Below are 16,659 nucleotides of genomic sequence, written 5' to 3'. Positions count from 1 at the left end.
AACTCTTTGTGGAGTGGATTAGACAGCACTTCAAATGTGATAGTTAGGGTAGCTTGGGAGACTCTTATTCTACCCACTGAGGAAGGGGGCCTCAATATTATCGATCCAGACTTGCAGTGTAGAGCTGCAAGATGGTGGTCAGAGGTTTGATGCTTGGTCAGGAACCATGGAAGGATTTTTTCTTACGCAGTATACAGACATGCACACCTTCTCAGGGAGGAGATTGGATGGACAGCCTTAGATGGATCTTTACGTCAGCCCATCTCAGATCTCCTACCTCCCCTCTCATGGCTGCCACTCTGAAAGCTTGGGATAGCTTCAAAAGTACTCTTCGGAGAGTTCCACCCTCCTCTCTTGAAGAAATTGACAGGAAGCCCGTCATGTGGAATGATTGCATACCAGATGAGCATGGCAGATCACTGTGCATGTCACATTATATGCAGTGGTCTAGATGGGAGTTGGGACTTGCATCCACGGTGGGTGCTTGGAAAGCGTTTAGGATGCTTCAAGAGGATGAGAGAGCTCGTTCAGTTAGTCACCTCAGAGGAAGTGCAGCCAAGATGCAACAGATAGATGCAGCCATACCAGTGGAGTGAATGGATACAGACCATTTCCCGATTTCGGAGTCCACCTGGTTGGGGGCTTTTTCGAGGACAGGTATCCCTCTGCAGGTTATAGCCTTGCGGGATGCACATTAGGATACCCTTGTCTTTCAAGTTCATGCAGAAGGCAGACTCCACAGATCTTCAGAGGACATTCTTTTGGAGGCTCCTTTTCAGCTTGTCAGGATTGCAGGATACATGGAGATGGGTAGAGACTCACAGTTGTATCTTTATCGAGACCCCGTTCTCCTGGCTATTGGATCTTGGAGGCTTTGGTTGTATGGAGGTTCCCCTATTAGATCCTTGAAGCGGGATCCAGGGGAATGGGAGTGGATAGATGCATGGCACCGAGAGAAGAGCATCCCCTTCTTTCGTTACATGGTCAGAAATGCCAGGAGATTCCAGCTCAATTGTAGAGGCTGGAGGCCCTCTACAGCTTCTCATTGTGATACTTTCAAGATTTATGCAGAGATGCAGAAAGACTTTTGGAGGAGACTTTGGAAATCCCTGAGGAATAGGAAAATCACGTTATTCATCTGGCTTACTATTCATGGAGGGGTTGCAGTGAACCTGTGGAGATCTAGGTTCGGGGCTAATCCTACATATCCTCGATGCCACTCAGCAGTTGAGTCAGTGCAGCATTGCCTTTGGGAGTGCACTCAGGCGAGGACGATTTGGAAGGGTGTTGCTAGGATACTTTGCATTTTTCATAGAGAACCCTTCTTCATGACCTAGGGATCAGTTGCTTGGTTGTCACTCACTAGTCCACAGGATTTCTTCGAGGGACATGACACGAACACAGCTTTTTTTGTTCGACGATACCTTGTGGAGTCATGCTCCCTCCGGGATGTTCCGTTTACTCCCCATTCAGAGCTCCCCACGCTTCTATAGACTCATCTTGGGAGATTCTAGCTAGTATTACAGCATGGCATATTTGGAGAGCCAGATGTACAAAGGCCTTGGAGGACTCCCAGGTTCACCCTTCTTAGACTAAGGCCAGTATCTGGGCAGATACTATACACACTTTGATGGCCATTTGGGCGAACATACAGGGAACCTCTAGGACTGCTACTACTAGGAGGGTTGCTTTTCTCAGAGTCTGGAAGGATTGTCCTTTCTTCTCCGACTCTCCTTCAGGGATGAGGTGGCATTTTCAGCCGCCACCTGGGATTTTTGTTTGCTCATTCTGAGCTGTTTTTTCTCATGCTTGACATGATGTACTCCCGCACTTGAGCTTGCTCTCCAGTTTTTATTCATACTTAATGAAGTACTTTTCTTGGGGGGAAAAAAAAGTGACAGTGGTTGATGTATATGAGGAGTAGCATGATGCACGAATTGATGCACAACATGCAGGATTATCGAGCATGACTACTAGAGAGTGAAAAAAGCACACAGGCAGTGTTGGAGTGGTAGGCTTATGGATAGTAGGCATGTGGATAAGGGCAAAAAAAAGATTGATGTGGAAGAAATCTCAGGAGAGGAAACCATGTGGGATGACAATGTGCAAGCCCATAGGCACATGGCTTTATCAGAATGTGAAGATGTTGGATGATTGCAAATACATACAGGATGTCATGATGTATCGGAAAATGGTTGGGAGTCTCATATAGCTAACCATTACATACCCAGACTTGAGCTATGCAGTTGGAAAGATCAGCCGGTTTATGCAACGACCATGTAAGAGTCACGGTCAGATGAATTCTACGCTATTCTACGTCATCTATGGCATGTTTTATGTAAAAGGTGGAGACTTATGCTTGTATGGATACACGGACTAGGCTGGTGGCATCATGGGCAGGAGTTCTACTAGTGGATATGCTTTCTCATTGGGTAGTGCTATGTCAACTAGAGTAGTAAGAAGCAGCCACCATATCCTCGATACTCTTCAGGTTGTGCATAATTGTGTGTTCCAATCCTACATTAGAAGGGCTCCTTTGCTTCAGTAAGCTTCCACAAGTTCCATGATATTAGTTTACATCTTGCCCTCCCCTTCCACAACCAATAGTTTTCTCTGTTCACTTCCCACCCAGGGAAAATTCCCACCTTCCTTCTGCATAGACCTCTTCCACAACCTTGGGCTAATATGACAGCAAAATGCTATCTGAGAAAAAAATAACCTGTATGCACACTGATGTTTAATATGAACCAGTATCAAATGCTGCTCAAAGCCACACCAAACAAGGGCTTCACAACCTCCACTAAAATTTCGTGAAGAAAATTGCCCCATTGTGGCCGCAATTTGTGTCCAAAGAGGAAGGGACCTACAGTTTGTCAAATGAGCTCTCTTGACTGATTTTGAGTAAACGTAGCAATGTTTTGATGGATGGTAGAAATGTGTGCCAGGGCAAGCATTTTGAGTAACCATCTATACTGTCGACCTTTGTTATGGAAGATTGTGCCTTTTAGCATAACACCAATAAGTCTCTTTAGTGTTCACGGCTGCCAGGTGGTGCACAATAAATCGATGAAATGATTTTGATTAGTTTCACATTCCAAAAGATTGAGGATCCATGCACTCCCTCTGCGATTAAGAACCATCTGGGCCTGTTGGTCTGCAGGAAGCTTCCTGAAGGCTTTCCATGCTCCCACTGTAGATGCAGGGCCCCTCTCCCATCTTGGCCACTGCATGTAAGGAGAAGCTCCAAGTGGTCTGCCAAGCTCATCCAAAATCCTATCATTCCACATGATAGGCTGCCTTTCAATCTCTTCACGGGTGGATGGGGGAATCCTGCGAAGAGTACTTCTGAAGCTGGCCCATGCTTTAAGGATAGCAACCATAAGAGGGGAAGAGGGAGACTTAAGGTGGGCTGTGGTGAAAACCCATCTAGTACTGTGTGTCCAATCCTCTCCTGAAGTGGGCGTGCGAGACTGTATGCATCTGATTATAAAATCCTTCCAAGGCTCTTGCCCTGGCATAAGCCCTCTCACAACGAACTTGCAGAGTAAAGCTCTGCACTGTAGATCTGGGTCGATGATATTCAAACCCCCTTCTCTTGTAGGAAGAATCAAGGTCTCCCAAGCCACCCTGGCTGTAACATCAGTTGTGCCATCTAGACCACTCCATAAAAAGTTTCGTACAGGCCTCTTAAGCTGAGTGATACAATCCCTAGAGTGGCACCAACAAGAGCATACAAACCATGCTGTGGCTAGAAGAACCTGGTTAACCACCACCACCCTGGAGGCCAAGTCAAGTTTGGCTGAGCTCCAAAAAAGGAGCTTTCTTCTTATGCTTTCCAACACCGGAGCAAACTGATGTGAGGGAGAGATGCCCACCCCAACCTTGCAGCCCAAATATCTGACGGAGACGCCCCTCTGTACCCAAGTGAAGCCAAAATCATTACCCCAATCCGGGGTGTCATTCTCGCAAATCCAAAAACCACTGGATTTATGCCAATTAATGTGTGCACCAACAGCCGTGCAAAACAAATCCACGGCTGTCCAGAAGGAAGTGAGTGTCTTGGGGGAGGCATCCAAAAAAACAGCTGTGTCATCTGCCAACTCACTATCCAGGAGCTCTTCTTCCCGGCGGATAGGAAGCCTCAGCCCATAAATATCAGCTTGAGATCTAATGTAGATACTCATAGCTTCCGCCACAAACAGAAAAAGAAACGGGGCAAGAGGACATCCCTGGCGGATGTATCTGGAAATCTGAAACCTATCCCCTCTTACCCCCCCCAATGAGCAATTGGCTATGGGCTGATCTGTAGAGAGAGGATACTCCTCTAATCCATGCATCTAAAAAACAAAAGCGAGATAAAGTACCCTCTAAAAAATCCCAGTCTACTCTGTCGTAAGCTTTCTCAAAGTCCAAGAGTAGAATGGCCAATCTCTGGCGGCTCTGCATGGCCCATTCTGAGGCCTCCCAAATTGAGAAAATATTATCAAAAATACTTTTGCCATGCACAAACCCTGTCTGCATGTCATGAATTAAATCTGGAAGAAAAATCTATAGCCGCAGACTGATGGCTTTCGCCAGAATCTTGTAAAAAGTGCCCAATAGAGTGATGGGTCTCCATTGAGACACAAGATTCCTATTACCCCCCTTTGGGATGAGATGAATGAGACCATCTGTAAGTGAGTCCGGCATCTCACCAGAGTCCCACACGCCCTGCAAGGCTGATGTAATGTGATCACCAATCTGCTCCCAAAAAGTAATAAAAAAGGAGGGGTTAAGTCCATCTGAACCTGGGCACTTGCCGTTGTGAAGGGCAAGTAATGCAGTCTTGAATTCTGCATTGGTGAAAGGTGCATCTAGAGAAACATACATCTCATCCTTCACCAATACAGGGATACACTGCCAAATAACCTCTCTAGCATCATCAATGGCTTGTGTGCCTGGATCTGCAGTAAGAAGGGATGCAAAAAAATCTGAAGCTACACGCATGACAGCATCAGGATTTTACTAGAACACCCCGTCTGAGTCAACAAGGTGCGAAACACTATCTCTACTATGTTTGGGCCCATGAGTAGAGAAAAAGTGTTTGTTGACCCTACCACCCGACTAAATCCAAAAGGATTCCCGTGCATGAAAGGCATATTCTGCTCTTTGATCCAACAATGTCTGCAAAGGAGCCCTTGCTGCAACAAGGCGCTCCGGAATCCAAGCATCTGTGGGCCTCTTCTGCTCTTCCCTCTGAAGGGACGCTAAGGGCTGGCGTATACCAATCTCACATCTGAGAATCTCACATCTCCTAGAATCAGCGATTGTATGATAATAGTCACTAATTTCGGATAAGGCTGCAGCTACCTGAGATGGGTGGACAGCTCCACCTTGTATGTGAGAAACCCAAATCTGTAAAATATCCTCTGTGAGGCTCTCCTCTACATAAAAAGCATCCGGAATCCTGACACTGGCAGAGCGTCCTCTCCGATGAGGCTCAATAATCAGCAACACCACTGGAAAATGATCTGAGGTGGAAACCCCAATAGAAATGCATACAGATCCTCCTCTGTCAAGTGCCCAATCATCTACATAAAATCTGTCAATCCGTGCATGAATTGGCATGTGTATTCTCCTGTTCGACCAAGAGTATAGGAGTGACTGTGGCATAATATGAAAGGCATCATCCAACCAAGTGTCCGTGCCACTGAACTGAAAGAGGAAGACATCCCAGGCTGCCCTCTCCAAAGAATGAATTCAACCGTATCTGCCTCCCTTTTTGTCTGAAGGCAACTCGACCATGTTGAAGTCGCCACCAATGATCCAAGAATCTGCAATGGGGGCCCAAGAGAGTAACTCCTTCCAAAAGGAGATCCACTCCCCTCTGTTGTTGGGAGCATAAAGATTGAGAAGACCAATCTTACGCCCTCCAATCAAAATAATGATCCATTGAGCTCTAGAAGGGGAGATAATACCATGACCAGCAACCAAGGGGAGAATAGAAAGAGAGACCGAAATGCAAGTACCTCCCCTTGTATAGCAGGCGACTAGAAGGTATGTCCTGAAAGCAGTTTGCCAGACTTAGAGCAATCATTGGCATCCAGCTTGTGTTCCTAGATAAAAAGGATATCAATAGCATCCCCAGTGATGCCTGAATGAAGCTGGTTCCAGATCAGCTGCCTACGGCGACGGTGTGGAACTCCACCTAGGCCCTGTATGTTCCAGTTGACTATCCTCATCGACAGGAGGATGCTGGATGGAAAGGCTTACCTGACCTAGTAGAGGAGACCAGCTTCCCCTGGGCCGAAACACTCCTGCTGAGGGCAGGAAACTCAACAGGTGAAAGGATCCCTACACTTGCTGAAAGGGAGGCTCTGTCAGAAGGAATCCCAATGACCGGGACCCCTAAGGTGGAGGGCACAAACTCCTCATCATCCATGAAAGTCGCCGAATCTGCCAGTGCCAAAAAAGAATTCTTGATAAGCAAGTCTGGCCGAGGAGTGCGAAGAAGACCTGCACTCATGGAAGATGGAGGAGAAGGACCTGCCAGGCCTCTATCAGTAGAATTGGAGCTGGGGGTTGAGGAGGCCTGTGGCTGGGGTGAAGAGGAATCAAGAGCCCTCATCTGCGCCTGCACTTTCTCGGTTGTCCTGACTGTGGCAAGAATAGTCTGCGGGGAAGAAGTACATGTAGCCTCCTCGTGGTCAAAAACCAAGGGGTCAGAAACCAAAGTGACTGGGGCTGGTGGATCTAAAGGCCCCTCCTGATGTGGAACTGTAGTGTCTGGTGCTGCAGCAACATCCACCTCTGGAGTCTGGAAGGCGTCTGTCTGAACATGTTCAAAAGTCTCCTCCTTAGGTAAGGGAGCCACTCTGATAGCTCTCCATCGTGGTACTGAGTGTGCTGTGGACATTGGGCGCCCTGCTATCCCTGGTGGTCTTGGGGTGCACGAAGCAGGGCGCCCTGTTGCTCTTGGTGTCCTGGAGTGCGTGGTACAGGGTGCTGGGGAGGTGCAGTCATGGTAGTACGTGAAGGAGCCGCACCAGAAGACCTCTTGGGTTTTTTTCTCTTCCTGGGGCAGTCTCGAGCAAAGTGCCCAAGGGTCCTGCAAATCCTGCTCTAGTTCTGTCTACCTGAAATCTTGACTCTCTGTCAAAAGAGAGAGCCGTCTGGACGCCGAAGCATAATGTGGTCATCTGAGATGTTAGGGTCAGAGACAATGACCCTAACACAAGGCACTCCGTCTGCACTGAGTGCCTCTGCCGAGGAAGAAGGCACGCCAAGAAGGGAGGGAATCTCAATGACCACTCCGAATGTAGCTCTGATAGTGGCAAGCAGTCGATGGTAGACCTGAGGAAGACCAGGAAATCTAATGATTAGTGATGTGACCTGCCTGTCCTCCTCGACCGGTGTGTGGATAAAAATGCAAAATGTTTTTTACTTGTTGCATGTTGATGGGTGAGTGCATAGCTATGTATATAGCTAGTTGGTTGTGGAAATGAGCTATGGCGAATTGCAAATGGGGAACTTGGTGAGGAGGATGGAAAGGAGGCCGCGCACATGAGAAGGCTAGGGAGTCCGCACAAGCTGCTCAAGAGATGGAGGAGACTAAGCAATATGGTCAGTAGGAAGCTGAGGAGACGACAGGAGACTACCAATAGTGCTCTGGAAAGGGCCGCTGAAGCAACTTGGGTTGCTAGGAGAAGGATAGAGAGACAACAGAGGCTGCAGCTCTACTGACGGGGAGATCAGCTTGATCGAAAATGGTGTCTTTACTAGGTGGTCAATGAGTTTGTGGGAGCTCCTTGATATGGTTGTTGGCTTGAAAGCCGGTGCCTTGGATTAGGAGGTGCGTCGGTTAGTTGGATATGATCACATGAAGGAGAAAGGCATCGTGGATGCTCTGTGAGCAGCTACTATCGTGAAGGAGAGGCCATGGCGGATGCAACTGTTCGGTGAACTCGCAAAGGAACTGAAAGTTGGAGACATGAATTGAAAGCACCAAAAAGCAGTTGTGCATGAGCTCGAGAATGAGCAGGCACGTAGAGATCATCACGTGAAGGAGAAATTAACGTTGCATGCTTACTGAAAGAGGGAGTTTTGTTGATGATGAAGGGCAGATTGAACTGAGAAGTGAGGAGGAGATCGATATCTTGGTGGCTGGCTAGACGTCCATAGTTGATTATAGAAGAGGCCTTGCTTGTGATGACGAGGCTATGGGCAGCATGTAAATGATGGAAACAGAGCTTCATTGAGTCCAAGGTGCTATTACAAAGCATGCTAGTCTAGCTCACAATGTAGGTTCCCTTACAGGGTCTTGTTTGAGCATAGGCTACTTGAAGTCAAAGAGGTCCGGGGTTGTTCTTCATGGATTTTGTCAAGTGCTTATGAGCATGGTAGTGTGAGTTGTCTCAGAAGGTCTGTAAAGAGACGAGGATGTTGAATGGACGCCTTTTGCCTTGTGATTGTGTTGTTTGGGTGTTTTAAACGTGGATGAGGGTGGCTGTGAAGGCAGATTGGGCTCTACTGCTTTTGTCCATCTACGTTTTGGTGCCTCCACGGAGGAAGTTCACTTCAGTTTACAAGATTGGAGGAGCAGGTGTTCTGAGACGTGTTGCAAGCCATGGGGAGAAATCCACACATGAGAGTGATACAGTGTGAGTGGTGTTGAGAATGTGGTCACAGGAAGGACAGATGTATTGAAGTCCAGCTACGTGTGATCCGACTCCGAGCCAGAGTGCAGAGAGCTTTGAAAGTGCTTGCCCGCAGGAAAAAGAATGCACTTCGGATGCAGAGTGAGCTTCTTCAGTAGTGTGTTTGTTTTGTTGCCTTCGAGTTTTGTTGTGGTTGAGAAAGCCAGGGTGTGTGACAGTTGAAAGATTGTGAGGATGGCAGAAGACTTTCCAGAGTTTTGGGGGATGCCATATGAGAATGCAGTGAGATTCTTGGAAAAGATGGAATTTACAGCACTGATGAAGGATAGGGCAACCCCTGAGATTTTGTTTCAGATCATGAATTATTGTTTGCAGGGAGATGCAAAAGCATGGTTGCAGACTCAAGTGGCTGCCTTCAGGACTGCTCATCCTCAGCAGCAAAATCCGGAGTATACAGTGGTGAGAGCAGCTTTTCTTGCACGGTTTGCACAATCCAGGAGCCCTAATGAAGTATGGAAGGAGTTGTGCAAAATTCAGCAAAAGGATAATCAGGATGTGGATCAGTATTTGATAGAGTTTGATAGACTATGGAGTCTATGGTGTGAGGCTTTGATTCCTGAAGTACCCCCGCAAATGATAAAGAGAGACCGGTTTGTGGCTGGTCTGGAGCCTACCCTCCATCTGAAGGTGGAGCTGAAGAATATTGAAAGTTTTGAGGATGCAGTCAGAGTGGCCAGGGAGAAGGAATGGAAAGTCAAGAGACTGAGGCAGCTTGGCATGCAAGAGGAGTCTAAAACGCTGGTCAGCAGGCCAGAAATGATCAAGGCATATGTAGAGAGAGAGCCGGTGTCTGTTCCTGTGCAGGATGATTCCCTGAGAAAGGATTTGCATGAAGTTGTGGAGCTGATGAAAACATTCAGCCTAAATTGGATGGAGACTGCAGGAAGAAGCAGAGGTCAAAATAACAGGAGAGAGGCTATGGATGGAGGAGAAGGGAGTTCAGTTGGTGCAAGGAGAGTACCAGATTATGTGATGAGCTGTAGGCTGGAATTGGAAGAGGAACCTGAGGAGACAGTCACAGATGAAGAGATAGATTTTTTGAGTGAGACAGAGGAAGAGAGCATCTCATCAGAGGAAGAGAGTCAGTTGTCTTCACTATTGAAGAAGCCAGATGTTGATGATGTAAAGGAGCTGGAAATCATTACACTTATGAAAGGAGGCTTGTCAGTTGCTATGGAGGAGGGTGTTGCTCAGCTAGATCTGTGTGAGGTGGCAGAAGAGAGCCCGAGAGAAGGGGTTGCTGCCATAGATGGCAGAAAGGTTGAGAGCTCATTAAAGGCAGCTAAGGATAAGTCTGTGTGTGTAGATGATGATCATGCTCCAGTGTTGAGTGGTGATGATGTGCCTATGATGGCTGAATGCAATCAGTTTGTGGTTGACACTGTGATTGTGCATGCCAAAAAGGCTGAGATTTTAAGTTCAACAAATGAGGAAGAGAGGTGTGAAATTAGTAGTGAAGATGGGAGCTCAATCATGTCTGAGAGAGATGAAGCTGATGTGGCTATTACTGATAAAGTAAAAGACTTGCAGTTAAAACACTTAGTTTGGGTGGGACCAGCAAGTGTTGATTGTGTGCATGCAAACTTTGATGTGGATGATGAGGTTAAGATTCAGTGTTTACAGGATGATGATGATTCAGAGGATGAGCTGGATTGCTTTCTTGATGATGCACTGGATGATATGTTAGCATTGATCTCTGCGAAAGAGAATGAAAACACCAGTATGCATGTTGAGCAGGATGGTAGTGATAGTGTGGTTGATGATCAACTGGATGCTTTACTTGATGATACCCTTGTGGATTTTGCATGTGTGGTTGGCAATGACAAGAAAGAGTGTGCTGATATGTTTGAGCATTCTTCAGGTGGGAAGGATGTTTGTTTGCTCCTGGGTGATCTTGATAATTCATGTGATGGGTTAAGACTTGCAGCTTTCAAGGTTAAGCCAATCGGGTATGCTGAGAAGTCCCTAATCACAGATTATGAGCTGGTTGTGCCCGTGAGATCTGTGTGTGAAGTAGTGACCTCAAAAGATGTAGCTCATGTGAAGATGAGCAAGACTCATGATATAAGTATGATGGCTAATAGCCAGTGGAGTGGTGTAATGTCTTGGCAGGATAAGTTATGGGATCTTGGAGGCTTAGTGAGGATGTGGGTACATGAAAAGAGCTGGTGGCTACATCAAATTGGTGTATTGTTGATTCCATTTGATCCAGGAGGATGGTGGATTATGCATATCTGGCAATGGAGAATTCAAAGTTATCCTTTTGATCCGGGAGGAGAAAAGCAGAGGCATAGAGTATAAGGTTGCTTTGTTTTTGATCCAGGTGGTTTGCTGATGTTTTTCTTTAGCTGCTGGACATGAATGTCACAGCAGAAGAGTAGGGGTTGCTAGAGATGTGTGGATAAAAATGAAAAAATGTTTTTTACTTGTTGCATGTTGATGGGTGAGTGCATAGCTATGTATATAGCTAGTTGGTTGTAGAAATGAGCTATGGATACTCTCATAAAAGACTCCACATTGATGATATACTTTCTTGAGATGGCAGATGCTTCTCCAGGGACTTCTGGGAGATAATGAAGTGCAGTGTGGGTGCATCAGACACTCCAGAGCAATTGGTGTGGAATGACATGCTTTTCATTTCCGTCCTGTGTCCTATGTTTGTCTTACCATGATTGCTCCTGATTTCTAAGTCATGTGAGCAATTATATCATGGGTTGTGAGCTTCATGGACACGCGGTTATATGTGGCAATCAAGCAATAAAATGTGCTAGAAGATTATGTGCAAATGTGTTGTGCCTAAGGTTGGAATATAGGCACCTTGGTCTAAGGTTGAAAGAGTGGGAGAGTGGTAAAAAGCATGGGATGACGTGGCTGATTTTTGGAGAAGAGAAGCATGCATGCACGTGGCTACGTGATAGGAAGGGAAGCTTCTGGTCGTGAGCTGGGGATACGCGAGGATGGTAACTATGAAGGTGGCACAGGGATCCTGGATGGAGGGGGATCTGGTTTAGAAGCTTCACATGAAGGAGAGGCTCGGAAGGATGAAGGCGACGGCTAGAAGGAGCGAAGGGAGAGCTACATGAGGGGGGAGGTGCTTGGAGCTTCCGAGAGTGCGTCGCTAATATACGAGTTGGAGAACACGAAACTGGGGGACACTATTGTGCAATCGGGAGCGCCTTGGAGATGGAGGGCGTGCTCCATGAGCAAGGGAGAAGCTGCGGTACTGGCTATGATCACTTGACGGACGACGGGGCTGTTGCTTTGCTGGGAGCTGCAGGATCTGGTTGGGCATGGTTACTGTGCAGAAGGCAGGATCTCAGATGACAGGAGAGTGAGCTCCAGGATCAGGAGTAGCTGTGAAGCTGCTATGCTTACATGAAGGAAAAAGGCAACGGGGGAGCTTCGTGAGCACTGTGAAGGCAGCAAAAAGGGAGCTGCTGTGAAGAAGACGACAAAGGTGGGAGCTCCGTGGTAACGAGCTCTGTGGTACAGTCAGCGCTTACTGAAGTCTTGTGAAGACTTGGCTGTAGTAGATGATGCGGGCTGGGGAAGAGATTTTGGGCGACGGATAATCGCAAAGCACGGTGGGTTCTCAGCTCTGTGAGGAAGGGAGGACCAAGAAGAGAATGGCGAATAGCAAATGGGGAACTTGGTGAGGACGACGGGAAGGAGGCCGCGCACATGAGAAGGCTAGGGAGTCCGCACAAGCTGCTAGGGAGATGGAGGAGACTAAGCAATATGGTCAACAGGAAGCTGAGGAGACGATAGGAGACTGCCAATAGTGCTCTGGAAAGGGCCTCTGAAGCAACTTGGGTTGCTGAGGAGAAGGATAGAGAGACAACAGAGGCTGCAGCTCTACTGACGGGGAGATCAGCTTGATCGAAAATGGTGTCTTCACTAGGTGGTCAATGAGTTTGTGGGAGCTCCTTGATATGGTTGTTGGCTTGAAAGCCGGTGCCTTGGATTAGGAGGTGCGTCGGTTAGTTGGATATGATCACATGAAGGAGAAAGGCATCGTGGATGCTCTGTGAGCAGCTACTATCGTGAAGGAGAGGCCATGGCGGATGCAACTGTTCGGCGAACTCGCAAAGGAACCGAAAGTTGGAGACATGAATTGAAAGCACCAAAAAGCAGCTGTGCATGAGCTCGAGGATGAGCAGGCACGTAGAGATCATCACGTGAAGGAGAAATTAACGTTGCATGCTTACTGAAAGAGGGAGTTTTGCTGATGATGAAGGGCAGACTGAACTGAGAAGCGAGGAGGAGATCGATATCTTGGTGGCTGGCTAGACGTCCATAGTTGATTATAGAAGAGGCCTTGCTTGTGATGACGAGGCTATGGGCAGCATGTAAATGATGGAAACAGAGCTTCATTGAGTCCAAGGTGCTATTACAAAGCATGCTAGTCTAGCTCACAATGTAGGTTCCCTTACAGGGTCTTGTTTGAGCATAGGCTACTTGAAGTCAAAGAGGTCCGGGGTTGTTCTTCATGGATTTTGTCAAGTGCTTATGAGCATGGTAGTGTGAGTTGTCTCAGAAGGTCTGTAAAGAGACGAGGATGTTGAATGGATGCCTTTTGCCTTGTGATTGTGTTGTTTGGGTGTTTTAAACGTGGATGAGGGTGGCTGTGAAGGCGGATTGGGCTCTACTGCTTTTGTCCATCCACCGGATCGAAGCCCAAGGTGTAGGGTAAAAGAAAGATCCTCCTCGAACCCAAAGCCAGGGGATTAGCTCTGAGAACAAGGGCTGTGGACTCGTGGGAGTCGAAAACCACTTGGAAGAATCCACGTCCCAAAAGTCGAATATCCCTGAGATGTGGGGCGAGGTCTCCTGGTAACGCCGCCAGCATCCAGAGTCTCTAGCCTATTACTTGCTCCACCTGGATGGGGGCATTTTCCAGATTGGGAGTTCCTTTACAGGTGATTGCTTTTCTTGACCCACATGAGGATGCCTTAGTATTTGATGTTTCTTTGGGGGGCAGGCTGTCCAGATCCACAGACAATATCTTGTTGGAGGTACCGTTTCAGCCAGTCGGGATAGTGGGCTTCATGGAGCATGGCTCTCTTTCACTGTGAGCGGTGCACATGGAGTAGTTACAATGCACCGGCTCAGCACAAGCTGGCCATTGCAAAAGACATGAAGAGACTCAATGCGGCGGGATTGCTAAGGATGAGGGGACAGCCAATAGGAGAGAGTGAGGGGATTTCCCACCCGGAAGGCGAGGGTGAAGAGAGGGGAAGAGGGGGGATGGGGATTCATTCAGCATTGTACGGGGATTGAGAGTGAGAAGGAGAGAGGCTAGAGCTATGAGCTTGCCTGTTGCATTGTTATGGTGTATTGCTACTGTGGATGAGTGGTCTTTGATCACTACTACAAAGAGACTAGTGTATGAGGATCCCTTCATTCTATGGGGATGGGGATTCATTCAGCATTGTACGGGGATTGAGAGTGAGAAGGAGAGAGGCTAGATCTACGAGCTCACCTGTTGCATTGTTATGGTGTATTGCTACCGTGGATGAGTGGTCTTTGATCACTACTCCAAAGAGACTAGTGTATGAGGATTGTCTACTGCTTTCTCCGTTATCTGTCATTTCTGGGTTTGTCCTTCCTGTTCCAGTACTGAGCACTCAGCACTCAACACTCTTCTTGTTCTAGCACTCAACACTCCGTAGCATCTTCAGCACTCAGCACTCTTCCTGTTCTAGCACTCAGCACTCCATAGCATCTTCGACTAGTGTTGTGTCATAGGTTCACGCATCACGCACTGTAGTGCAGACGAGGTAGAGTTGTGTCATAGGTCTACGCATCACCCACTTCACGCTTCTCACGTCAGTGGCCTTAGGCCTCCGGTAACACCTCCGGAAGTGAACAGACCTCCCCCTCAAACAATACCTATGATTATTTGCTGTACATATGAATGAAAATCCTCCTGTGATTAAAATTAGGCTTGAATGACAGTTTTGTATATATCAAAACTTTTTTTACTCCTTAAAAGGCTGCAAATTGTATCAACCTCAGTCAAGATAGTATTAAAGTATCATGCCTTTCTCTTGTTCAAGGGTTTGGTTGAACATTTTAAGAAGTTTCCCGAGCAAACCATTAAGGATGTGAGGTTATCATTTTTTATTTTTCTGTCCACACATGAGACTGTTCAAAGTTGTGATAGCTCGAACTGCAACATTGTGATTATATATATCATATACCATTCTTGTGATAGCTCGAACTGCAACATTGTGATTATATATGTCATATATCATTCTCTCTCCCTATCCAATACTAACTCCCTAGATTTATCTGCAATAAACCGAGCAAGGTATTGTTTACTGATGTAAGCAAGAAAAACAATCTTAGTTCAGTTTCTGGAATTGCATTTTCAAGAAAAATGAAGGGTTTTATTAAGCGTTTAGTGTTAGTGGGGATGCTGGCTCTGTTCTGGGCTGTAGGGTTGAGATGAACGCACTTTTTGTGTATAAAGTGGCCCCTTCCCAAAGTGTTTCTCTGGACACCCTCTTGTCATCCTACGTGCATGTCTGATCGTTTTAGACAAATTTCAAATAAAATACTCTTCCAAGTTGTAAAGCATTCTTACCCTGCACCGTGTCATATTTAGATAATTGTCTGGTTGCAAGTTAGTTACAGTATGTGATCAATTTGATTTTACAGTGCTCAGTTGTCTACGTCACTACACTGTCTTACTGAGTATGATCATCTGCACGGCTAAGTCTACTTGATCATCTGCACGGCTAAGTCAACCCAATTCCAACATACAATCTTCAATGTAAATGGTTGTTTTATTCAAGCATCTCTTTGCAACAAAAAGCAGCATGAAATTGTAGTTTTGTGATGGAGAATAGGATGATGAAATGAAACGTGTAGACATTTGTTGAGAGGTATGTCTTTTCTTCAGAAGAGTTAGTATTTTATTGTCAAGGTCCAATATCGAATGTAACTATATTACACTTTTTTTTTTGCAGAGAGGGTTGGAGCTGCAGTCGTGGAGTGCGCATGCATCATTGAAATACCTGAACTCAAGGTAACTTACAAAGAAATCAATAGTTTCCAGAAATAGAATTTTTAAGGAGTTTTGGACTCTAGTTTTATTGGCAAAACGAGAGTTCCCATGCAAACTGATCATAAAACTCTTGCAGGGACGGGAGAAGCTAGGAGACAAACCTCTTTACATTTTGGTCGAAGCAAAATGAAGAAAGTTATTGTAACTTAGATAATCTTGGGTAAAGCGTAAAGTTCCAACGGAAATTGTCAACTCACAAAAGCGATTCGATTCTACAAATAACTACTTAAAATCACTAGAGCAAAAACTGGAGGTAAATATTCTGAAAGGAATCGCACTAGCTGCTTGTTTTCAGCACATAAATTTCGAGATGTAAGAAGGGTGAGGGGGTGGGTCACTCTCCCCCATGAAATACATATTCTAGGAGAGAAAAAGTATTATGGAGCTTGTACACATACATGCTATGACGTGCATCAAAACCAGTAGGGCTTATAAGAGAATTCTGCACACTCATGGTCACTTTGCATGAGCATACGAGAGAGAGAGAGAGAGAAAGAGAGAGAGAGAGAGAGAGAGAGAGAGAGAGAGTAGTAGACATTTGGATATAATGAGCCTCCAAATAAGTACAAATTATAATAGACTTAATGTTGCACCTTGTATGTGAACTTTTCTTATAGAGGATGTACGCAATGTGGTATTGTCCATGAATTTCTTTCGTTAAGCTTTTTTTTTTTTGGGGTGGCGGGGGGGGGGGGGGGGGGGGGTTGTTCTTGTTGTCTTTGGATGGAATGTGCCAATCGTAAATACCAGACTTGACATATCATAAGAGATTCTATTTGGTAAATAGCATGCAGATTGATTAAGAAGAAAGTGTATATTTGCAACAAGTTATGTGTTGAATAACTTGGGTCTCAATAGAACCTTTGTCTTATTAAATCAAAGTTGTCGTAT

At 46.2% G+C, this 16,659-nt stretch overlaps 1 protein-coding gene across 1 annotated transcript in view; it reads left to right on the top strand.

Moving 5' to 3' along the window:
- The window catches only part of LOC147891046 (adenine phosphoribosyltransferase 3-like), an 81,099-nt gene extending 64,819 nt beyond the window's left edge, over positions 1-16,280 (top strand). Inside the window, exons 5-6 of the mRNA XM_087389247.1 lie at positions 15,671-15,729; positions 15,845-16,280. Of these exons, the coding sequence (XP_087245373.1) occupies positions 15,671-15,729; positions 15,845-15,898 (113 nt within the window). The 3' untranslated portion in view covers positions 15,899-16,280. The remainder of the gene's footprint in view (positions 1-15,670; positions 15,730-15,844) is intronic.
- The last annotated feature ends 379 nt before the right edge of the window (positions 16,281-16,659 follow it).

Source organism: Dipteris shenzhenensis, chromosome 18 (genome assembly GCF_047967505.1).
Source record: "Dipteris shenzhenensis isolate YYH24624 ecotype China chromosome 18, Dip_SZ_1.0, whole genome shotgun sequence".
Classification (NCBI taxonomy): Eukaryota; Viridiplantae; Streptophyta; class Polypodiopsida; order Gleicheniales; family Dipteridaceae; genus Dipteris; species Dipteris shenzhenensis.
This window is presented reverse-complemented; position numbering and strand designations above follow the sequence as displayed.